This window comes from Chiroxiphia lanceolata, chromosome 3, assembly GCF_009829145.1.
Source record: "Chiroxiphia lanceolata isolate bChiLan1 chromosome 3, bChiLan1.pri, whole genome shotgun sequence".
Taxonomy (NCBI): domain Eukaryota; kingdom Metazoa; phylum Chordata; class Aves; order Passeriformes; family Pipridae; genus Chiroxiphia; species Chiroxiphia lanceolata.
The window spans coordinates 6,140,818-6,165,886 of NC_045639.1; the positions used below are offsets into that span (position 1 = coordinate 6,140,818).

The window sequence follows — 25,069 nt, forward strand, 5'->3', positions numbered from 1 at the left end:
CAGCACTGTGAGCTGAGTCCTAGCTGAGAAAATGCAGTGGCAACTCCACTCCTTGGGAGCTATAGGCAAATATTGAAGCATAGCCTTACACATTTATTTTGCACAAGCAAAGATAACGTTTTGTCTGGGTTGTTATATCTCTGTGTTTTTAGAAAAAGTAATTTTTCTCATCTGTGCTCAATTAATGTACTTACTAACAAACCATAACCTACTGAAGGAGTAAATTCTGTTCTCACAGATGCTGTTGTACATCTGTGACTGCATTGATGTTCACTACAGAGGGATGAATGCAAAAATTGCCCATTTGTCCTTTAAACTTTCTTTAATTGATGTTTTTTATAATCTTGTTCTGCTGTAAAGTAGAGGTTACTAGAACTTCATTTCTTTTCCAAGAGAATTGACAAAGTAAAATGGTCTTACAGGTTTTGAATGCTCTGGATGAATTGGGTGATTATCTACAACTGAAATATTCCCGGTATTCCAAGTCATCTCATCCTGAACTGTATGAAGAAACTAGGCTTGAACTTGAAGATTAAGTTTTCCACTTCTGAAGAGAACATTATGACGCTATGAAAGGGCGGAAAACCCGAAAACTGAAAAACACGAACGCATTTCTTCCCTTCTAAGGACAATTTTTATTTCTCAGTTAATTGAAAGGAGGGGAAGTTCGGGTGTTGCATCTCGTTGTATCAGATTTCTGTATTCAAGAGACTGAAATATTGATACAGATTTGCCTCCCCAGGAGATCTGTCCTTACGGTATTTTTGATGCAGGATGAATGCATCCATTTTTCGAGTTGCTAGCGTACAGCTTTTGGTATGGCCCCTTTTTATGAAGAGGCTCCAGATAGTCTTAATTGTGACTGAAATAATAAAGTTTAAAAAAAATTAATAGATTCCAGTGTAATATAGCTGAGCTTCATCAGTGAGACTGACTTTTATCTGTTAAAGAGCATAAATCAAGACCTCGGCGTGGACTGCTACAGAGGAATGAGCAGAAAGTGATCTCTTTTACTAAGTTGCACTATCATGCATTTCTCCAAGGACAGAAAATGTTAGAAAAAGATTAATGCTGAGAACAAGAGAAGTAGCCTGATCAGATCATGTGTTTCTGATGGCAGATTATGGGAAAGGGAGAATGCCTCCACCCATCCACAGACCTTTTCCTAGCTGCTGAAATGCACTCTAAGCTTTGAATTGTACAGAAATTTGGGCTTAGACATGAACAGAAATGCTTTTGTGCCAACACATTTGACCTACAACCTATCCCATCTTCTCCCAATGTAAGTTCTTCAGCAGGGCTTGCTCCCTTTTCATGGAGCAGTAGTAAATAATTTTAATAACCATTTAACTTTCCCGTAAAAACCTTGATCAAAACAGTCAGATACTTGCAGTTCACAAACTGCAGATGACATTTATGGGCCCGTTCCTAAGTTTCTTGAACTACTTATGGGCCTAATAAATTCACTAACAAGTACATAATGCTGAAGCTGTTAGTTATACAGAATGTGAAGTTCAATACCATGAGCAGTTCTGCCACCTGTTAAACAGAAAACTCCATCATTTCTATGTGTGCTTAAGTCATCCATGTAATAACATTTCTTGAAATATTCTTGTCTGTTTTATGCATGTCAGGGGTTGTTTTATTTATCCAGTTTTTCTGAGTCGTTTGTTTTTCAAATAATTGTTGTATCATCTGAGGGGGAAGATGTACTTGTCCCCTTGTCCCCTGCCTGAGTGACAATGCTCAAAGCCACCTGAAGGAGTTGTTAAAGCAAACAGTTTCCCTGCAATGCCACAGCAGCATTATCCTCAGGCTTATGTGGGCTGAGCTGCTGGAAGGAGATTGGAGGCTTTTCCCTTTTTTTCGTTGTGGCATTGAAAAGCAGTTCTGCAGCTTTAAGAATGAACTCCAAACAATTCCATGCTATCAAATGTCATTGTAAACACATCAGATGAGAGATGTTTAGCTTTCTGTTGCACAGATGTACCACACTTTCATGTACTCTTGAAAGCTGTGGTGTAAACTTAACCCACAGCTGCAATATTAGATTTAAGAACAGAACAATTAAATTGTGGAGTACCAATTACACTATATTACTCCCTGCTTGTTAAAGCAGCTTTCAGGATATAACCAGGCTGACTGATTATGAGGGCCCATTTTTTGTTGGATTTTTGTTGTTGTTGTTGTGCAAGTTAATAAAAATCCAGTGGTGCTATAACTTTAAGAATTGATTACAACACATTCCGTAATATCAAGTGTCGGCTTTAGGAAACATATATCAAGGGCTGGGGGAGGACTAAATGGTGTGTCATATGATTCTTCACTTCGGTAGACGGACTTGAAAAACATTGCAGAGGTTCAGGGGAACTGTGTTTGTGGATAGGAGCGAACTCACTGTATAAATAATTAAATACTCAAGCACAGGACAAGGAGAAATTAGGAAACGTGAACTTTGAGTAACCTGGCAATTTGTGATGTACAGCTTTGTTACATGCCGAGTGAGTGCACTTAAACTGCAAAGGAGAGGGGATGAGAAATTTCTGCAACCTGCTCCGGGAGGAGAAGTACTGAACTTGATCTATTGCTTTTTGATCTCTATTACTGAACATCTGTGGCCAGATCCTCAGTTGACTTCTGACCTGCCATCTTGTGGTATAGGGCCATAGTTTGTATTTCAGCAAACATTATTACACGTGCTGTTGCAGGCAACACGCTTTTTCCCTCAAAGAGAGGCCTGAAATTGATTAAACTACAGAGTGATCACTTTTTGTACCCCTGTAGAGGAATGTTTTCAGCCTAAAGCTGAATTCTTCCTGCCCTCAGAACATTACTCTCACTCATATTAAGGAGACAGGACAGCTATTTTTCAGAGACTGTCAGCTGATTTATTATGTGCCCTCTTCTGATTTCTTCCATCCCTTACACATTAGAGAAAGTACAGACTGACTATCTCTGGGCTGGGGAACAGTTAGGGAGAAATCCCTGTTCCACTGGTGCAGTAATAAAATTCACGGGAACTTCAGTCTTTTAGATTTTCCCCATGAGGCTTAGTTACGGTCTGGTGCTTGTTTTTTCACCAGCATGGACTTTTTCCTGGTTTACATCACTTTTAGTAGATTTAGAGTTGACCAGCATTTGGAAACTCTATTCTAGCTAGTTTAAGAGAAAAACTGATAGAGTATCTATTAGGCAATTAACACCTCTAGCATAAGGAACACATATTTCCTAGAATGTGCTCCATCTTCAGGCATGCACATTTTTGGGAAATACAGCTCCCTGTAATTGCTTTAGAAGGTTTTGAAGAAGAATTGCCTTCAATAAATAAAAAAAGCCCAAGTTGTCATGTTTTAATCCAGTGGAAACACAGGTATAACTACACTAACTTTTTATTGTCAAGCTGCATCTCGTTATCTTACATAAAATCTTGATTGACCTTTATGATATGGGAGGACTCAAGAGTTTCTGTTTGACAGAGTATCTGAATTGTTTGCCCTTTCCTGTACCTTTATCCCACCTCATCTTTTAGAAAGTCTCAATTTCCTGAGCTTATCAAACTTGTCACTGCTCCTGTGTCTTTGTATTGTTCTCTCTGTTCTGATGTTTCAGGGAAAGCACACTGGCAGCTGCAGAGGACCTGAAGTGCAACAGTTGGCTTTTTGGCATTGCCTCACTGCCTGCTTTTCCTGGTATCCTCATCACTCCTGCAGACTTTAATCTTTCCTTTTCAAAGAAAAATTTCCTCCTGAAGGTGTGAAATTTCTGCGCTGAACCGAATCTGAACTGCCCGAGCTGTTGAGCCAAGAATGGGCTTGTTCTGTCATTTGTGCAAGTGTAGACCAGGTTAAGTCTTGCTTTGAAGTCAATACTGTTATTTTAAGGCCAGTACAACCGTGAGAGGAACCTGTCAGCGTGAGGTGAGCTGCCTGCATTTATTTCAGAGGGGTTTGAACACACTTGTCTCTGGACTGTTTCACAGCCGCTGCTCTTCACAGGGGACCAAGATATGGAGTGGATTTATTTAAGGTAGGACTTCAGATTTTTTTTTTAATTTTATTTTATTTTTCAAAGTGTGTTTGGTTGAAGATGTATCACGTTTTTCTATGTCTTTACAGGGAATAAAGTAGTGATGTAAGAAAAGCAGTCTGTGCTAAAGGTGTTTATGTACTTTCTAGCCTGCTTAGAAATCCAATTGAGATTCTCCAGTATATGATCTGCCTTTTATTTGTGCATAAAGTTTAATTGTTCTTCAAATTAAAACACAGATCAGGACCAAATTTTAAAGAAACCACAGCAGCAGCTGAGAAATGGCAGATGTCTTGCGGGTATTGGCAGCTGAACATTTGAGCCTCCAAATGCCTTGAAAAACAGTATCTAGGTGTTTCCCTCATTTACTCACACATCCAGTGTTGTTTGTGCTCACTGCGGATCAGTCACAAGATAATGAGGGCTCACTTTATCCATTTGGGAGGCAGAGCTTCAGACCTGTCAAGATGGTCCCAAAACCACCACCCATATGACCACACAAAATAAACAATTAAGCACCATCAGAACAGGAGTCTGGGGTCTGAATCGGGGTGATTGTCAGCACTTACTGAAGAGGGGAGTGTGTTTCTTTCCACATATATAGCATGTCACTGACAAGTGACATAAAGGAGCAATGATAAATCCATTTTTATCATGTGCTAATCACGTTAAAAGGGTAATGTAGAGGCACAGGAGATGGAGAGACATAGTGGACTCAGAGACTTAGATTAGATCCAGTTGTGTGGAAGAAATTTTTTGGTGCAAGCATTACAGGAGTTGTCAAATCTTTTTAACCAGGGGGGTGGAAAAGTGGAAAATGTGGTCTTTAACATCAAAATGGTGATTTCAAGGTAGGCAAAGAGAGCTATTGCAGCTCGTGTTACTCCTGTTTGTTTACGAAGAGAAGCAAGGGTAGATGAGGTACCATGGCAGATGACCCTGATACTTGGTACTCTATTCATAGAACCTTTTTGGAGAGTCACTTCCAGATGTTTTGCTAAGGCCCAAAAATGTTAATTGTTATCAATAAACTCAAGTTCCACAGCTTTTGCTGCAGGGGTAGCCAGGGTTACAGTGATGCTTGAGCCACCATCTGTAATGAGCTGTGCTGATGCTGAAAATTGTTCAGAGATCATTCTAGTGACAAGTGTGCACAGCATCACTGATGGTTGGGATGCTCTCATTGGGCATCACTGCTGGGATGCCACCTCTGTGAGTGGCTGTGGTATGGTGACAACTGCCTGTGCTTCTCTGCCAGGTGTACCTGATGTGGCTCCAGGACAGGCATGACAGGCTGTCCTCTCCTTTGCAGATATAGAAGGACATGGGCTGTAGGTCGCTCCAGCAGATGAGTTTCTGGCACTTCAGCTCAACCAGAAGATGTGGCCATGAAAGCAGGACACTGTAGGAAGTCTAGAAAATCAGTTCTCACAAGTAAGTCAAGTACTTGTATAACAGTACTTGTATAACTTGATGTGTGTGTCATGGAGCAACAGTGCTTTCCTCTCACTTGCACTGAAATTGTCTCAAAGAATTTGCTGTGACCGTGAGCTGACTGATATCCTGTGAGTGGGCCAGCATATTATGTATCCTCCAGTTCCTGGAGCTCAGAACTGATCTCTCCGTGAAGTATGAAGTGCCATCAAGTTTGTTGCTCTTATCTTTGGTATCTGTATTTCCCCTCCCAGCACTGTAAGCAGCAGGTCTGTCTCACCAGTTCAGAGCACAGCATGAAGAGGACAGCTGAGCCTGTTGGGGTCTGATATGACCTCACATGATCCATGGCACAGCAGTGAGTAAGTGTTTCTTGGCACAGGAGCTTTGCTGTGCTGCAGATCACTTCTTGTCTGAAGTGGGTTCCTCATCTGTTTACCTCTCAAGCAGCTGTTCTGGAATGGCACAGAAGTGGTGAAATCAGTGGGGACATTTCAAAAGCATAGCTTCTCCTGTGTGTTTCCTGGAGCCTGCTCTGACACAAGTATCCTCCTTGTGTCCTACTCTCCCCTTGTTGTTACCACACAAACCTCGTGATGTCTTGGCTCTCTGCTCTGTACAGAAACTGTTTCGTGCATTGCTGGGGATCCTACTTTCATGTGGGAGCTACTTTTCTAACAACCCTCACACCAAGGACACAGCTACTCCCAGACAGAGTGGTCAGAAGAGGCATGATATTTTTTTATAGTTCCAGGACCATCTATTTACACTTTTAGCATTTCCTAGTATGCAGATAATCCTGATACAAACTCTCTGACTCCCACTACACACTCTAATACCCATGTTTTAAAAACTGCTTAGTGAACCACTGTAACCTGTGTATTAGAGCTCTGAACTGGATACAAGAGACCCAGTTCTGATCTGCCTCTGTTCTGCTAAGTAATTACAGATGACATACATTAGCATTTCTTGCCTCATTTTTATCCCTTTGTAGCACTGTGATAGTGATTCTGATTTGTTTGTAAAACAATAAGTTGAACTGATGAGAAGAGCTACAAAAGAGTGAAGTGTTGTTATTATCTGAGTGGTCTTTTAATTTCTGTATCTCAGAATGTCTCCATTAATCCTGTAAAAGTCATGACTATTCTGTTTACCAGACTTAGTGTATGAGACAGTACAATGATGAAGACTAATTATAAATCACAGAAAAAAAATTCTGGAAAACAGATTCCTTTAACGTTTCCATTCTGTGCAGGCTTTGTCAGTGTCTTACTAAAATGATGCCAGTTGGATTAGAAAGCTTTTTAAAATGTGAATCTATCTTTTCAAAGATTTGTAGCCAAGCCTTTCCAGTTTGTTAAAATGTAATTAGTGTCTGCTTGTTAATATGATGTTCATTGATTTTTAAAGTACACAGACTTCAAAGCTAGAAATAAATAAATAAAAAGAAGATAATTCAAACCAGAGTGGAACAGCTCGGACAGTTTTACTCTTTTGCCAGGATCCCAAAGCTGTTGTGTTCAAACAATGCCACAGTTTGAGTGGAAATGTGAAGATTAAATCCAAACCCTGCATGTCAGCTTTTTTGCAAATGACTATCCAGGATTTCAATAAAATGTCCAACCACAACAGATTATGTTGCAGGGATTTTTATTGCTTAACAACTTGTGATAGTCTCCCGTTTCTCTAATGTGAGTTATAAACCAATGCACCTAGCAAGGATTGCTGAAATTTTGGTACCTAACTCTGTTAGGCTCTTCTGAAGAATAATTTGAAAGGAACAAAAGAGGAAAAGGTTCCAAAGAAGATGGATGATTGCAGAATTTCCCATTGCACATCAGTGCAGTGTGGCACAAAATGGTGTTTCATACACAGGTATGAAACATAATTTGACTACAGTCATGGAGGAAATGATACAAGCACTAAAGAGGAAGGTGGAGGTAACTTGAAATTCAGGGAAGAATTCAAATATGTGATCCTAAGGAGACAGCAAAAGCAATGCTAGAGCATAATGCTTGAATAAGAAGCTGGTCTTGAGAAGAAAAAGGTGGAAAGGGATATCCAAGGGACAACCCTATCCAAGGACAAGAGAGAGGATGAAATTAGCTAGTGCAGGAGAGATGAAGCTTGAGCAACAAATTTATTCAACAGCAGATGAAAGACAATTCAGAGGCAAAGAAGAAAGGAAGGGAAACTACCCCCCAAAGACAACATGACAAGACAGTGTAGACAGGCAGGATTGAGACTCCCCGGAGGGGAAAGAAGGGGGAAATAAAAGGCAGACTGATTTTCAGGCAAGAAGGAGAAGAGATCCCACCACACCAGTATGACAGGGGTGTCCATGACAGCAGACAGGTTCCTTGATGGTTTAGAACAAGGGAGGAACAATGTGGAGCCAAAAAGCAGAGAGATTCCCTGTTCTTCCATAACTAGATGCTAGATGTAAACCAGGAGCAAAGAAATAAGAAAAGCAGATGGAAATAAGGATTGTCTTCTATTCAGGACAAGTGATACTGTGCAAACAGGTCAAGAACAACCCCAACAGAGAGAGGACAATGCTTTAAGTTACAGATGCTCTGGATTTTTTTTCCACAGAACTCTTCCAGTCCCAATGGAGAATGATAAGGTAATAAAAGTGATATATCTCCTCAGCACTAGCTCTGTGAAGGAAGCTGCTGAGAGACAGGCAGCTAAAGCAGATCCTTCTCTGAGGGCGGTCTCCATTTGGCCCTTTGTGATCCTTGTCTTCCAGGACTAGAATTTACAGTGAGGAAAGCCAGCTTTCACATGTAAAATAGTGAGAAAAGGGTGAAAGAGCCCTGTCTGATTTTCATGCTGGGTTTTAACAGATGGGGAAAGAAATATCTTGGCAGTGAATATAGCAAGGGACAATGGACCCCAAAAGAAGAAAGGCATACTGACAACAAAGCATTCTGTGCTGGTCCCAGTACACGAAGATATTTTTTTCTAAAGGTTTTGGAATTGCCATTCACTTTATAATTGCAGATTTGCTGTGTGATGCCATCCATGGTGAGCACAGAAGGAGGTCAGCTGTGTGATAGCATCTCAGCTTTGATTTCTGTATTGTATACAACGTAAGTGTTCTGGTCTCTATCTGTTCTTCAAAAATCAAGAGGCCACCTAAGTTTTAAAACCACTTCACAGTCATGCCAGACAGTACTGACAGGACATGTAGTCAGTGAAAACACTTTACTAAGTGGTAAAAAAGGAAGTTGGAAAAGACAGAGAGGAATCATTGAGTTCAGGACTACCCAGTTGCTTTAGAAACTGCTGTTTGTAACCATGTCCTGATCTGTCTTGTCGAGCCATCCCATGAGGCTGCTGACATTGCTAGATTAAAGACATTTCAGTAATAACTCTCTGTTACCCTGGTTTGCTTTGACTTAACCAAGACTGTAGAAAAAAGCATCTCTGTAGACAGATGGGAGATAAAAGATTGTAAATTACTGCAAAGTTTAGGAGATGGTAACTTTCAGAACAGGGATGATGCTGATGACCACGAGGGAGCAGCAACTGCTTTCTTTCATACTTCTGAAGCCAGCAGCAATATTTGTCCCATGAATTTGTCCATGGATGCAGCACACTGAATATGTTTATATCATCTGCATAAATTTAAATCACCAGCAGCCAAAACAATAGTCAGCAATGAGTGGAGAGCTTTGAATGTGAAGTCAAGGTCTTTCCTAAGTATGATTTTATTTTAAAGATTGTCTTGGGGATTTGCATCTTACTGGTGTCACTGGGGGTGGATCTTGAGGAGGAGGAGTTGGCAGGGAGGATGCTCTTGAGCCCAGGAGTTAAGTAATCCTCTCCATCTGGGATAAGAAGTAAGCTCAGGTGCTGTAGGTACAGGACAAGTGGCAAAGAAAAGCAATGCTGTGGTAGGAAAGCATCAAGTGAGAGCTCTGAAACACCAACCTGAGAGAAACAGTAATGAAAGCAAATTGTAATGGGTTTGTTAGCCATGAGAAGAGAAGCAAAGAACTGAGGCAGGGTTTAGTGAAGTTGGGGGATTTACTGCTTATGGGAGCAGCAAAATATAGTCAAAGATTTGACTATGAATGTGTCCTGAGGAACCCAACGTGGTGGCAGAGGTGTGATGCAGCATGGGCTGCCAATGAGCGAGAAATCAAGAAAATCAAAAGACAGTGTTGGAAGACTTAAAATAATCAAGGAATGAGGAGATAGCATGGATCCAAACACCCTGAAAATCTTTGATGCAGGGGAAGTGAAGACCTACGGGGGCAATCAAGACCTTGCTTAGGCAACACACAATGAAGATTTGCCCATGGAAGAGAAGTTGTAAGGTGGGTCACAATCAGTCAGCAAAGGATTAGATAACACACTCCAGGGAACAAGGCAAGGATAAAGTGATGCTAGGTGTACAGGATTGGATTTGAGGACCCACAAGGCCCTGTCCAGCTTAATCATCTACGATTCCACGGAGACAGCAATGAAAGACCTGCATTGTCTCCCTGAGAACTAATTTCATTAGGTATGGGCTTAGGTCACGTATTACAAATAGGTCTCTTTTATGTAGGATTCTAGTTTGGAGTTTGCAGTGATTGATGGATTCATTAAAACATCATCACTGCAAGGGACAAGAGTTTTCTGTTTAAAAATAAATAAATGACGACAGAAACAGCAAAAAAGCCTTCTGCTTTTTGTTCTGATTCTCCCTGCAGCTTAACGTGCTTCAGGAGACTGCTTGGTGGGAGAGAGAGGAGACAGGATAAGAAGGGATTAGCAAGGGATATCAGCATTTCACTCAGATCTTTGGCTACCTGGTTGTTCTTGAATTCTACCCCTCAGTCTCTTTGTTTTTCTGAATGTCACGTAAGCATCGTTCTGGTGCCAAATAATACTGACACTGTAGTCTCCCATTTGGTCTGGAAAAGGCACTTGGCCAAATTCTCAGGTGTTTATAACTCAGCTTTATTGTACAGAATTAAGGAGAGTTACACTTGAAGATCCAGCCCAGTGGATTACTGCTTGTACAGCTGGGCTGTCTTTTTAAGGCCAAATTAGTCAGTATAGAAAGATTTTCTCCACAGAATTTGGCTGTCATCCTTGTGACAGTATGTTATATTTTCAAGTAGATCCCATGGGCCAAATTAATTGCAGTGCTCTACTGATGTCAGTGATGTTACCCCAAGTGTGAATTTGGCCCCATTGTTCTGAGGCTAATAGACTTTTTTCTTCTTTTTTTCTTCTTTTTTTAAATGAAAGTGGATCATAAAATATTCTCAGATTTTCATCTGGTTTTGCTTATAATAATTATCTTTTTCTGGAGCTGAGTAGTAAAGAAAATATTCATATTCTTCAGTGTCTGGTATAAATTGCAGTCCTTGTTTGCTGCAGCCCAAGACACAGGCTAAGGACAGAAATTGGTGTATTTGCCCTTGTCTGTATGGTCAATGTACAGACACAATGAATGTGTCAATGAAACACATCAATTTTCAGTGGCTCTTTATACTTCAGAAGATACTCTTCTGGCAGCAAATGCATCAAGATAACGTTAAATTCCACCCTTTGTTATTAATTGAGAGAGATGTTCTTTTTAGCAGGTTTCCATCTTTTTGAAATAATGCCTGTACAGCTTGCAGAATTAATACTGCAACGGGGAGCCAGCATATTTTTGCTGACAGCTTGCACCCAATTAGGTCAGAGAAGGTGTGAGATGTGATTAAAGTACAATTAGCTGAACCAGGCAGTTATTACAGTTGGTTCCTACTCCTGGTTTGAGGGAAAGTGAAGTCGGGACTCCAGTGTTATCATTTTTGAGGGAGAGGCTGGCTATGGATTGCACTCATGTCATACCTGGTGCTCCCAAATTTGTGTTGAGTGAAATCTTTGCAGAAATGTCAAGAACCAGAGTGGTTGGATTGAATTATTGCATCACTGTTCAGTCCAATCTTTTTATTGAAAATTTGAGGAACATCAATGAAAACGTTGAAGTGGATATAGGACATGTCCTGAAATGCCATGTAAGACTTAGAAGGAACTCTACAGGGCATAAATTTATTTATAGCAGACCTTAAGGCACGAAGCCTACAGCTGGAATTCTCCATCCCTCTCTAAAAAACAGGGACATCTCACATACTCTTGTTCACCAGACCTTTTGATCAATTTGATATTGCAATGGAGTAATCACTGAACAGGAGCGCTCCTGATTTGTGGAAAGGCATCAGTTTAAGACTTTGACCTTGTTTAAAGAAATAGATGTGAAAATGAAGCCTCTCAACTTTAGGAATCTATCTCTGTAGGTGCATTTGAAGCTTCATCTGGGGCAACCAAACTTCAGATTCCACAAGAACTGCAAGGAACTTTGTTTCTAAAGGAGCTCTTTCTCTCTGAGCTCAGCATCCTCTACCCTAACACACTCCAGCGGGTATCTGGCCCTCTGGATGTTTAATGAAGAATCAAGACCACTTCTACCTCTGTGGTATTGAGAGTGGGAGTTATTCTTGAAAGAGAAATACTGATATTGGATCAGCCCTAAAAGTCATGGTGAAAGCTGTTCTGTAATTGTGCAATTTTCTTTTCTGTCTGTTGTGGCTGGGGGTGGAAGAAAATGCACAGAGATTGACCCTGTGCCCACGTAAACAGTGTATCTGAGAAAACCATACTTCTTGATGAAAGGAAAATAATATCCTGAGCAAACAGATAGAAGGTACCCTAACAACAACAAAAAAAGACAGACAAGGGATCTCTCACTCCTAGCTCTTAATTTTGTATCAATATTTAAGTACCCTTTTTCCTCAGAGTTTAGGATCTGATTTCAGATGTTTTAATGTCAAAGACAGGCATAATTTGCAGTAGCATAAATATCTCTCCAGTGCATGGAGGAGAAATGTCAACTGGACATAACTGCATGTACTGCAGGGCATACTTCGTACTGTTCCTCAGGCTGTATCTGCTGGCTACTACTCACTTTTTTTGCCATCTGTTCATTTGTCAGAGGCACTCTGGGACTTCAGTGCAACTCTGCTGCCCCATTAAAATGGTTCCATGTATGCAGAGCCTTAAAATACGCAAGTGCAAAACAGGAGACAAGTAGGGAAAAGCCTTTCTGGGCCTTTAAAATTAGGTTGAGAAAAAAATCAGAAAAAATAGAAAAACATGTCTGCTGTCAAACACTGTCTCCTAGTGATGTCTCCAGGCAGTGATGTTCTCCTGAAGGATGAATCCTTGCCTCCCGTTTTTAACAGGCATGGTGATGCTCTGTTACCCTTAAAAATGGTGGAATCTGGAGCAAAGCTTCCCTAATGAAACTCAAAACCAGGTAAAACTGCCTACTTTAGGAGGTCTCATAAAATCCTGCAATTTAGGTCAGTTGTACTGCTGTTTGCAGGCTAGGGTACAGTTCACTGTGACTGCAGGAAATTTACTGTAGCAGGTGGAAAGCAGGCAGTGATTGGTAATCCAGCCACATCACGCTGCTGCTGGAGTCAGCACCACTCAGTAATTTGAGACTGGAGATTCTAGATGGACACAAATTGCAGAAATTGAGTGTACTTTTAAAGCTGATGAATACATCAGAATCAAATACAGGACAGGTTACTAATCCACAGGAACAAATACTATCCATTTCCATCCTGATCTGGTTGAATCCAAGTGTTACAACAGTGTTTCCAAGCCTCAGGGGTGAGATTTTTGTCTCTTGCTTATAGCAGTCTTTACTTTATATCAACATCTCTTGGGGATCTCCTTACCTCATAAGTTACTGGGGAAATTCCAGACACCTAGAACTGGACAAATGCTTCATTATTTTAGAAGGATGAAGGAGGTGACCCCCTTCTCCCAGCCTCCCCAAGTAATTATAGGCCAGTGAACCTGATGTCAGTTCTGAGACAACTGCAGGGAAATCAGAGGCACAAAATAGTTCATATTGAGTTAAAGAGATGGTGACATAAATGACACCAGTTAGCATAGTTTTGATAACAAAAATGGTGGTACAAAATAGTTTTTAAATGTCACTACCCAAAATTTAACACATATTAAGTGAGTAAATTGGTAAATCAGGAGGGTATTTTTATCAAGGTCCTGCAATGATTTGTTCTTGCCCCCAGGCTATTCATTATTGTTATGAAGGATTTGAAAGGAAAAATTAAATAAACCAGCTGCTGGAAAAGTTGCAGATATGCCATAGTGGTAAATAAGCAAGACAGGTCAAGTCTATGAGGCAAATTGCAACACTCAGTAAAGCAAAGTCCTCTGAACATGTGTTTTAAACCAGCAAAATGCAAGGTTTTTGAGGACATTTGAGAACAAAGACTGCAGATGACAGTTTACATCCTGCAACCAGTGACTGTGAAAGCCTTGGCCCAGATACAGGCTGTGGGCTTTGTCAGTACGTATATGTGGACAGACTGAATCCAATCCTAGCCATCCTAAAATGTGTTTGTGTTAAATCTGCACAATTGGTTGTTCTCATTAACCAGAGCACTCTGTGCTCAGCCACTGTGCAAACTCCTGTAAAAGTGTGCCTGCTTAGGACAGTTTTTCCCCATTTTCCCACAAGTTGGAGAAAGGCAGAATGTACCTGAGTTTGAACTTGAAACTTAGTTGTTTCTTCTCCCTCTGAAATGCCTTAGCATCAGTAGTGAATATCCTGCATCTGTGAGTGTTGTCAGGTATCACACACACCAATTACATGGAAGGAGTCTAGTTTTAGGACAGCTCTGACAATTTTAAGAGAAGAAACAAGGTCCTGTGGAAATCAGACAGTTCAAAACATATGAAAAGATCTGTTGGATAAATGATGCTGTTGGATTGGAAAAGGTCACTCTGGCATTCTTAAAGCTCATAAACCCTTCAAGACAGAGCGGTTCGTATTGTCCTTCCTTTCAGGTAAGAAAAAATTTGTCAGGTACTCAAATGGTAAGAAGTGCCAGGATTAAGTTATCTGTGCAAACTAACATAATTTTCCTTGTGAGTTGGGGTTAAGATAGCTTTCTATTGCATGACTGCTATTGATTTTTCCACAGGTCCCCTACCTTATTGATTTGCCACTTGCATTACTATAAATGCAGGCTCCTAAGTCCTTTGTGACTTCTGAAAATGTAACATGAGCTGTAAATCCCTGGGGTGCTCTTAAAAAAACATCATCCCATTAAGTCATCCGTGAGCAGGTAAGCTGCAAAAAATGAGCAGCAGCAGCCAGCCCCACAGGCAGGGATATATGTCAGGTAGGGAACCAGAAGGGATTTCCTCACCCTCTTGGACTTCTCACCCTCCTCCATAAAACACCAGGGAGGTATTTCAGAGCCTGAGAGGGAGGACCAGGGGTGTTGGTGAGCAGCAGTTCTTGGCTGTGCCTCAGGGTGGGAATAGGCCACGCTACAGTGGTGGGTGGTGGGAGACCTGGTCTTTAGTCCAGAAGCAGCCTGGCTGTCACAGTGTGCTCTGCAATTCCCATTAACCACAGGAGAAGCTGCAACACTGCACTGGTGACAATCCAGCCACTTCTGTGGAGGTTCTTGCTTATGGGCACAAAGTTTGTTATTGTTAAGCTCTAGAAAGAGGTAGCACACACGCAAATACTTGTCCATGTTCATCTGACTAGGAACGCTCCAAGATTGTTTTTTTCTGGACATTGATGGTAAAGTGGACACCTCCCCTACCCAGAGCAGGGCTGCAGTCTTTGCATTATTCACTGGAATAATGCATGTTTTCTCTGGAAAAGGCTTGTGGCTGGTGATTTACCCTTTGCCAGACCACCCCAGTTAAAGATTTATGGCTTTCCAACACTGGTGAATAGCATCCCTTTTCTTTTTGGGTGAAGCTGGATTCCCTCCATAACCCTAATGCTCCACGTTCCTGCTGTGCTCTTCCTTGCTTTTGGTGAGCTACAGGCTGTCCTTCCTTCTGGCCTGATCAGCACCAGTCAGCTAAAACCCAAACAACAGCACAGCATTTTTAAAGATCAGTCAAACCTCCCATAGCTCCAACATATGGCAGTAAAGTGAAAACTGAGGTACAAGCTGGCAGAGCAGTATTAGTTATAAAGCTCAGCACCAGAGTACAGCGCTTATAGTTTGTGATGGTGACACATCTATTTGTTTGTTTGTTTTTCTTTCTGTTTGGGTGTATTTGGATTAACTGTAGTGTTAGGTGCTCTGTCAGAAGGTGGAACGTCACAGAGTCTAAGTGCTCTTCCTCTTCCTTGTTCTTCCAACTGCATCTCCTCAGAAGATCCAAGCTATCCTCTTCTAAGCAGTGTCCTAAAATAAGAAGTGAATGGAGTTTTTTTTAATCAAAATGCCTCAAGGTGTTCATTCCTCAAGCAAGTGGATTTGGCTTTCTAACGAAGTACAATTGTGAGAGCCCTCCCTGTACAGCCTTTTTTTCTTTTACTGTCTTCCAAGCTGCTTTGCCCTGCTACTTGTGTTGCAAAGGCAGGAAGGCTCCTGGATTTCCTGTCTTTACCCGATGAACATCACTTAGCATCCAGCCAGAAGGCTTGGTCAGGATGAAAACAATATTGAATTTTGCAGGTCTCATTTATTTAAGAGAGTAAAATGTCTTTCTTTTCAAAGTGCTTCTCTTTAGCTTTCATTTCCTGTGCACAGAGTAGCTTTGTCTCGAGTACAATAATTAAGTTGTTGACCTTCCTTAGAGGTCAAACATAGCTTCCCTTTAGAGAAAGATAGAAACAAGCAATAATAGATACTTTGCCTGGTTTAAGATACTTGGTCTACATGTCTGTGATGTTGCTGTATTTTCTGCTGGATATTTTTCCCAAGATAACTCAGAGTGACATGCTGTTTATCCATTTATTTTTGTAGTCACACAGTATTTACTGATGTTGCCTTTCCCCCATTCTTCATGAAGAAAAAAAAATTCCATTGCAACAACATCAAAGAGCATGAGGTGGGATGCATACAGTCTAATGAGAATGTTTCATGGGATTTTAAAATGGCATTTTCCGCTTTTTTAATGATTATTTTTTCTCTAATCATCTGAGAATTTTTTTAAAAAGTCAAAAATAAGAATGGAGAAGCCCAGACATCTTCATGCATTATAAAAGGCTAATGGCTGTTCTTTTTATATTGTTTTTTTTTGTATGTAAACATTTTTGTATGTAAACATTTACATTCTCCTCCTTTTAAAATTATGTGTTTCTTATTTTTATGAGGTTTTTTGATTGTTGTTTACTCGGTTTTAAATATGACTGCTAGTTTATATTAATGTTCCTAATAGTCTAATGTTACATTCCAAATAGTATAGGAGGTGATGTCAACAACTCAATTCCCAGTAGCTGTGCCTGTGTGCATAAGTGAGGCACTGGGATCATCTAATCAGTCTTAATAACTATTAGCAGCAAGTTTAACTTCTTTTATATAGAAATGAGAGATCTTCTCCATGGCATGGAAGTGAGGGGAATGGATTATGCTTTACAAACTGGGCAGGACATAGAAATGCCCACAGGTGGAAGAAATCCATTAATTCCAGTGATAGGAGGCTTTATTGTTCATTTCTGCCAATGGCAATAAATGCTGGGATTGTACAGCATGTGGAATGAAGGAAAAGCAAATATAGGCATCCATCCCCACTACTGGAATAGGCTCGGGCAGCCTTCATACTTCTGAATTATGAAACCTTCTGTTCTAAACCCTCATATTCCCTATACCTTTCTTATTCCATACAGAAGCCTTCCTCAGACATTTAGAGTTCCTTTTCTGGTGCAGACAGAATTAAGTCTGAAAGTGCAAGTATATATAAAGCCATAAAAAAGCCCAATTGTACATGTACTCTTGGAAGCAAGAGAACTAACACCCATCACAGCTGAGACCAAGTGTTTCCTTCATCTCTTGCTGCTGTGGCACTTCATGGCTATTAATACATGAGCAGTCCCTTCCTCATTCTCCAAAACCCTTAAATTCATCCCACTGTGCCATCATGGTGAATTAAAGTTAACTATGCCTTAATGAAAGGGGGGCTAAGTGGGAAAAAGTAAGGCCTAAGCAAAGCATCTCTTTTGTTTCAGAAGCAAAAGAGCAATTCTGGTATCTAATTTTGGACCCCTGGGAAATGCCTTGGTACTGAAGTGGTCAGCAGCACGTAAAAACTTGGTGAGAGCCTGGTATTCTCCACTGCCAGCAGTCATTCAGACTTGTGTGGGCACCCCTCAAAACCCCTAAGTAGAAGCTATGGTTGCAGTTCTTTCAACCATTTTAGGACTTTGTAGGTAAATGTGGTCCGGCAGCAGCAAAAGGCAAAAAAAAAAAAAAATCTGTTTCTAATAAAGATTAAAAAATATTTTTGAATGACCCTCCTTGTTCCTTACTATTATACGGTATTAAAATATAAGAGCGCAGCCAAGGAGAATAGAAAACAAAGAGAAAAGCCTTTAAAAAAAATTCCACATTTTTATATCCTTTCCCTACTAACCCACCACAGAATTCGAGGGTGGGGGATTCGAGGGCTGAAAGAATCTTCATATGGTGCCAAAAATTCCCCACAGATCACTCTGGTCCCTCAGCATTTGGCTATTTAAAGCAAACACATTGTGTTTTAGATGCTAGTTTAGATCCATTTTCCATGTGAGGAGGTGGGATGTAATTAATTAGCTGTTCTTTTGATTACTAAGTATCACATGTACACTTCATAAGGGCATGTACTTTTGACAGGGGCTAGAAAAACGAAATAAACTACAAGTTGCACAACTTGAGTTTTCTGGGTACAAATGATGGATCAGCAGGGGATTATCATGTGTATTTTATTGCTACCAATGCTGATTGAGTCACACGAGTGTTAATACAAACCTAGGAGAAAAAATCTGGATGAAATCACAGAGTTTAAAGTGTTTATTTTAGTCATAATTGCACTGTTTTTACATAGCATCTTTGATCTGTGAGTTGAAAAGGGGCAAAGCCAGTAGTCCACAGTAGAAGTAACCAAAGATAAACTCCTCTATAGAGTTTAAGAAAATCAAGTCCATAGTCAGAGATACGCACATGGACATACAGAGTAGAGAGGTGAAACCCAGGCTTCAGCATGCCAAAAACTACAGTTCATTGCCATTTCACCCAATGAAGTCCCTTTTGTTGATTTTATAGAACTGCATTAATTTTAACCTTTATGTGGATCGTCTGCCAGAGGAAATCCGATGTAACAAAGCAGTTGTGAAAAATGAGGGAAAAATCTTTACACCTCCCAGCCAGCATGACAAAAATAAACAATAAAGCTGCAAAACTGGAGTGGCCAGCTAAGGTCCTCCAGGCCCTTCACCAGCACAGAGCTCCAGCTGCCCTTGCTTCATGACCCTGTTGGCCAAAGATGGTCCTGGAGATCCCTCAGAGGGTCACCTCCAGACAGGGTGCCAAATTCACCTTCACGTCAGCAATTTGGTGCCTCTTTCAGCTTCACAGAAAACCCCAAATGCCTCTGTCTTGCAGAAGCAGCCAAGCCCTGTGTGTCTGCTCTCCGACCAGGATTGAATATGCTCACCAACCTTCAGACCCAGGGAGCTGCAACACCAAAGCAACTGGCCTGTGACCTCTTGGGTGAGGGGATGAACCAGAATAAACAAGCTCCATAGGCCCATTTATCTCTCCTTTTTATTTTTTTTTCCTTTTTTTTTGCTTTGTTTTCTAAAGCTGAGGAGCATCTCCTGACTGAAACGCTTGCAGACTGAGGACATAATGATACACTTTAATTGCACTAGTCCTTTGTCATCTTTGTCTCCACCCAGAGGAGAGAGGAGGTTTGTAGAGGAGTTACTGCCTTTCTGTAAGATCTGCTGATGTAGCTAGGAAAACAGACTAGATCTCTGTTGCATAAGTCCTTTCTCTTGGAAGAGCCCTCTTCCACTAGAAGACTAAATGTGTTCAGGGTGTTCAGCGAGTCCCTCCCTGTATATTTGGGGAAAATGAACATTATTGCATGACTGTTCTGTTCTTTACTTTTTTCCTTGTGTGCAGTTTTCCAAAACGATGCCTGGAGGGTTTCATGCAGGCTGACTGTCCCCAAGCCCTCTCTGTAAGAGCAGAGGAAAGGGCAGGTTCCTTTGTGGGGTGTTTCAGAGCCAGAGCCCACCACAGTTGCACCAAAATGCTCTTGTGAATAATTCCCCTCTTGCTGAGCTTGGGGTGGGCCCATGGATGCTGTAGGCTAAGAAAGGCCTGTTTGGATCCTCCCATCACTCTACTGTCCCATTCACTGTTGGTCTGTGAATGCATGTTAGTGCAAAAATGAATCACACTTTTATGACAAATGTTTCAAAAACAAAGCCATAAAATTCTCGACTTGGTTATTAACTTTAAATGAATTGTTTAGGTTGTTTCCTTCCACACACCCCACCCCCGTTAACTTATTCTTGAGGGGAATGTATTTATGGAACCATGTGCTTCTCACATGGCTGAGGCTAAAAATAACTTCAGAAGCTCATTCCAGCTAAAACTTAATTTAAAATCCAGTTTGTCAGCCTAACATGGACTACGACTGGTCTCTTAGCCTGGTTTCTTTATTTGTAATGATGGCCTTGACCAGTCTTTTGAGTGTTGATTATTTCTGGATTTCCTATGCTCTACCTCTACTTTATAAGATATAAACAAACACATTCCTGGGCCTAAGGAAACCCCCAAATTACATGCAAAATTTATTTGCTCTGTATGGCCTGGACTTCCACTTGGGCAATAGGCAAACTTAGTTTCTCTCATAAATTCACACATACACAATGAAGACAGGCAGAATCAGCCAAGGTTTCTTGTTTGGTTTGGGTTTTGGGGAGAGAGAGAGGCTTATCAAACATTCCAAGTATATTACCTAAGTACTGAACTGTTTTTGCCAGGTTCTTTTTTGTCAGTGATCAGCAAATCAGATGCTTCAAAATGTCTGAGCCCTCATGGGTCAAATCCTCCTTCCATTTAATTCGAGTTTTGTCACTCATTTTAAAGCAGAGACTGTAGCCCATAATAAACAATTATGCAATTCCTGGATGAAAGGGATGTTTTCTCCTTGCCCTAGATAATTAAGTCCAATGGAGAATCTTTCCATTCCCATCACTAGTTGTTTTTTTTTAATTGGTCTTGAGATGACTGTGTCCTGAGCTCTCAGGGTTGAAATCCTTTAGAAAGGAGACTTTCAGGCGGCAGTTTATGAATCTGTGGGGCAGCAACAGGCAGCTGAGAAAAGCAAAAGCAATGTCAGTAGGCTCAGGAACTGCACAAGGATCCATGTGCCTACTGGAAAAAATGCAGGAGTCCACATTAAAAACTAGATGGAACACCATGATTTTGCTAATATTATGCTATCTGGGGAAGAGATTTTGGTCTTGTAAAAATGCTTAGGTTTACAGAGAAATTCTTTATTCTTCTGATTTCAGCACTTTCCTGTCTGAATCCCAACAATTTCTACAGTGCTGGGTATTATTTATAAAAAAGCATGGTCCTTTTTGCTTTCAGAAGTGATGTCAATTAAAGATGCTGCGTTGTCTCTGTCCGATAGGATGGAAGAGACCATTTCCCTTTGTGCAAACCAGTTGCTATTTTACTAGACCTTATTCTGTCCACAAGTATGTGTGCTCCCTTCCTTCCTTTTGGTCTGTCTAGGCCCCTTCTCACACAGGAAAGTTCCCTTGGCCCCACTTGTCCTGTGGATTTTATCTCTTTGTTTCTAGTTTTGATATAGAGTTATCACTTAACTAACTGAAATGACAGCAAGAGGATATTTTCAGCATCGTTTTCTCCCCACCCTTCACAGCTTTTTCTTCTGAGCTCTTCCCAGCTCTGTCATGAACTGCTTATCATTCAGGTTAGGAGGTTTCCCTGAGCATCAAGTAATGCATGGGAGTATTTTTGCAACATCATTTCTGCTACATTTTTCTACTCGGACTTTCTTCGTTGTTGCATTGTCTATTTGGAATGGAGTTTGTTCCGATTTTCCTTCAGCTCCATTTAGCTTTATCGTTTTGTGTTACCTGCTAAATGTAGCAATCACATCTCAGGTTTCTATAGATAGATAGATGAATAGACTCACATGTAGATGAATTAATTATTCTACTTTTTTAATATTTTTTAATATTTATTGTTTAAATAATTTTCAGTCAGTGGCAGAGTTTCGCCCTTTCAACCATGATTGCTTAGTTCATTTAATCACCTCAGGTAGGAGTCTTTCTGCAAGGCCAGGTAAGCTTTGTCTGGTATTTGGCTGGAACAGTCGAAGAATGCCAGTGGACTGGAGAGGTATCGTCTCTCTTTTCATGTTAAGCTTGCAAGTCCTCTATTTCTTTAAGGATTGTATCAACTATTTGACTTGGTACTGATTTCTACATTAAGTAGATGTCATTACAGTTATAACCACTGCACTACACAAACCAGAACTGTTTGTAGTCTGACTGCTTCCGAAAGGATTGCCATATGTTTTCTAGGCAGAATGAAAGCTGCCATACCTAACTCATTTGTAAAGATACTGTAGGCTTGATGATCACAAGGAGGCAAACCAATTTAAACATTTACACATTCATTCCCCCCACCCAATGCTAAATGCTGTCCACTTTAAATTAGTTTATTTATTAGGTATTAATTATAACATGGTTGACTTTTCTTGGCATTCTTGGGGCAGGATTCAGGCCCAGCACCCTTAATCATTGCTATTTTTTGTTATCTAATGCATCTACCATCAGCAGCTTGAATTTCACACACATCCAATTGATCTCTTCAGCCCTAGTGTCTCTACTTGCATTATTAAGCAGGAATTACCATGCCTTCCAGTCCTTTTATATAATCTATTTACACACAGATTGTTTTTATCTATTTCAGTCAGGGGGTATGATTTTTTTAATTAAAACTGTTAAATTAATGGAAACCCTAACGAAGGTGAGTTAATAGCTAAAGGTGCTTTATAATGATATAGGTCATTCACGTAGATTGGAACACACTTTATGTTTGCATCATCCCTACCTGCAGAAAGGGGGTAGTTACACCCCAGTATTTAAGTTGTACCATTTTCAAATTAGAAGAGTTAAACTGACTGCAAAACCCGTCTGTCCTTTAGCCTCGAGGAACCATCGGGAGTTAAAAGGGCAGAAATCAGATTTCAAGCACCCCAGTAAACGCATGCTAAAACCTAGCATTTAGCACAAAATTAGTTCTTAATGGCATTTTAACGCTGTTGGAAAGGGCTACAAAAGGCAGGAAATTCATAGTTAGCACTTCCTTGTGCACCATCACCACCTTCTCATGCGTGTGTTGGAGCTGCTGCTGTGTGACACACCAGTTATTATGGGTTTGGCTGCTCCTCCGTTGTCTACACAGTCCACCTTCTGCAGCCTCCTCAGACTGTGGTGTCCTTCAAACTCTGGTTGCTCTGCAGCAGCAAATGCCACCATGGGTGAGACTCCCAAATGCAGCTTTGAGGCCGGAGCGTTCTGGCTGAGGAGGTGGGAGTTAAAATCTGCGGCTACTGGGGTTTGCCTTCTGCTTTGGACTTCATTGTTTCCTCTATACATGTCAGCATTAGCAATGCAAGTTTAAATAAATATCCCACTTATGTAGCTTGAAGTTTGAAAAGAAAAAAAAGCGATTGTGAGATTAATCACAAGAGCAGAACAGCAGATAACAGTCAAGGCTCGAACTACCACAACCCCCACAGTGATTAAATACACAAGCAAAAGTTAATGTGTGGACCAAACTCGGCACAGCTCCGGGGAATTAAAGACAGGTATCCGAGGACAAAATCTGGTTTGCTGCTTGGAAACCCCGTCCACCGACACATCCATGAAAAACCGAAGGACATCAAGCGGTAGACAGAGTTCTGTTCTCTCTGAAACAAAGAGCTGCCAAAACGTTCATGTCAGGGTTTGGGGTTTTTTTTTTCCTTCTCCTTTGGGCAGACAGAGCTGGGTTGGAGCTGAGCAGCTCCCGACCTCACCCACACCCAGGGAGGGGGACGCCGGGACCGAAACAGAAAGTGCAAAGAGGGGCACGTGTCTAGGGGACCTTTGCAAACACGACCCCTGCACACAAACTGTTAAGGATATTGATATTTGGAGGTTTTGCTTCGGCATCTCGTTATGTCCTTTAATGAAACTACTGGCAATGAAGTAGTCGTGTTTTTTTCATTGGGTTTGAATTTCTAAAAAGCATAATTTCAGCAATTTTTCTCTGTTCTTATGCATACACACACAAATTGCTTTAGACAGGAAGAAATTGCTTTAGACAGGAAGAATTTTCTAAATTAAGTTAGACTTGAATCAAATAATTGAAAACCTATTTCTAAAACGTACTGTGGTGCCTTGCATTCTTAAAAAAAATTCCTGTATTCCCAATTGTTTTTCAGTAAACTTTCATCGGTCTGTTTAAAGTTCTACAAGTGTGAATATTCATATTTCAAACATCTGGCTTGCAAATCGAGCATTTCAGAAGTACTATATCCCCGCTTACTACAGAATTGTCAGTAAAACTTCAGCAACAACCAGCTCGTTTCCTTGCCAAGGGGCCGGTTCTGCCTTATTTACACAAATAGGCTTTTTTTTTTTCTATTGACTGGAATAGGAGCAGAATCCATCCCGAAATAGTGGCCCCTCTGGTTTAATCCATGACAAGTGACAAACAAATAGACCCTTTGAAATGAGTTTCATCTTTTGTGTCCCATTTGTTGTCTGAAGCAGGTGTCAATTGGATCTTTTCCTGTCTCTCTGTGGTTGAAAAGCAACATGTTGTAGTTAAACCTACTTGTAAATTGTAGTATTTTACAGAAAAACTCCACCGGAGATCTACGAAAAAGCTACTTGAGGTTAAGTACCAGAAGTCAAAAAAGGGTTAATTTACTTCCCCCCCCACACACATCCCTTCTCTCTATTTCTCATTCTGTTTGAAGTTGTTTCTTGTTTAAAAAAGATCTCTCTACTGTCTCCATATACAGTAAAAAGACTTCTTCATACACAGGGTCTGATCCTGCCTCCACTGAAGTTCATTTATTTGTAAATCATGGAAAAGAATTTCCTTTTATAGCGGGCCCAGCCACAAAGTTCCTATTTTCTTGAGCCAACAATCTTATCAACCACCTGCTTTGTGGATCTAGGGCTAGAAACTGCCTCTGAGTTTTTAATCTTGTGAAAAGGTGACTCTGGAACTAAGACTGCAAGGGGCTGGCCTGACTGCCCTGCCAGCTGGTCGGCTGGTTGGCTTTCCAGAAAAAAAAACACTGCCAGCAGCTTCAATAAGCAACAATAAGCCCACACATCACACATTTTGAAAGAATGATGTTATGTATAAGAAAATGCACTGGAAACGTATAAACTGTTACATGATATAACTGCATAAAGTGAACAATGTTATTTAACAAGGCTTGATCAGATGGGGCTGTGCTGTTTACAGTGACTCGCGCCCCCCTTTTTTGTACCAGTCTTTCTAAAGCCTCCCGGGAGGATTTGTGTAGGGTGGCACCTCCTCCTGAAGCCAGTTCTTACTGTGCGAGGATGTTACCAATAAAGAGGGAAGAAAACCCTTAGTTGTTCATTAGCAGCAAATAACTGTTTCATGCAGCAAGGTGGAGCTCCAGGTATTGCTTTTTCCGAGCCGTTTTGTTTCACACTTGCTATTGTCTTCAGGGTACTAGAGGAGCGAAAATCTTCCACAGA

The 25,069-nt window shown here is 40.8% G+C and overlaps 1 protein-coding gene across 9 annotated transcripts in view; it reads left to right on the plus strand.

The window, feature by feature from the left end:
- Positions 1–25,069, plus strand: part of SPTLC3 (serine palmitoyltransferase long chain base subunit 3) — a 125,146-nt gene that overhangs the window by 95,510 nt on the left and 4,567 nt on the right. For 8 of the 9 annotated variants that reach the window (XM_032684159.1, XM_032684167.1, XM_032684162.1 and 5 more), the window contains one exon: positions 423–2,199. In XM_032684159.1, the coding sequence (XP_032540050.1) occupies positions 423–536 (114 nt within the window). In that variant the 3' untranslated portion in view covers positions 537–2,199. Of the gene's footprint in view, positions 1–422; positions 2,200–3,979; positions 4,027–5,338; positions 5,461–25,069 lie in introns of those variants that run through there. The other variant, XR_004356348.1, reaches the window with a different exon arrangement.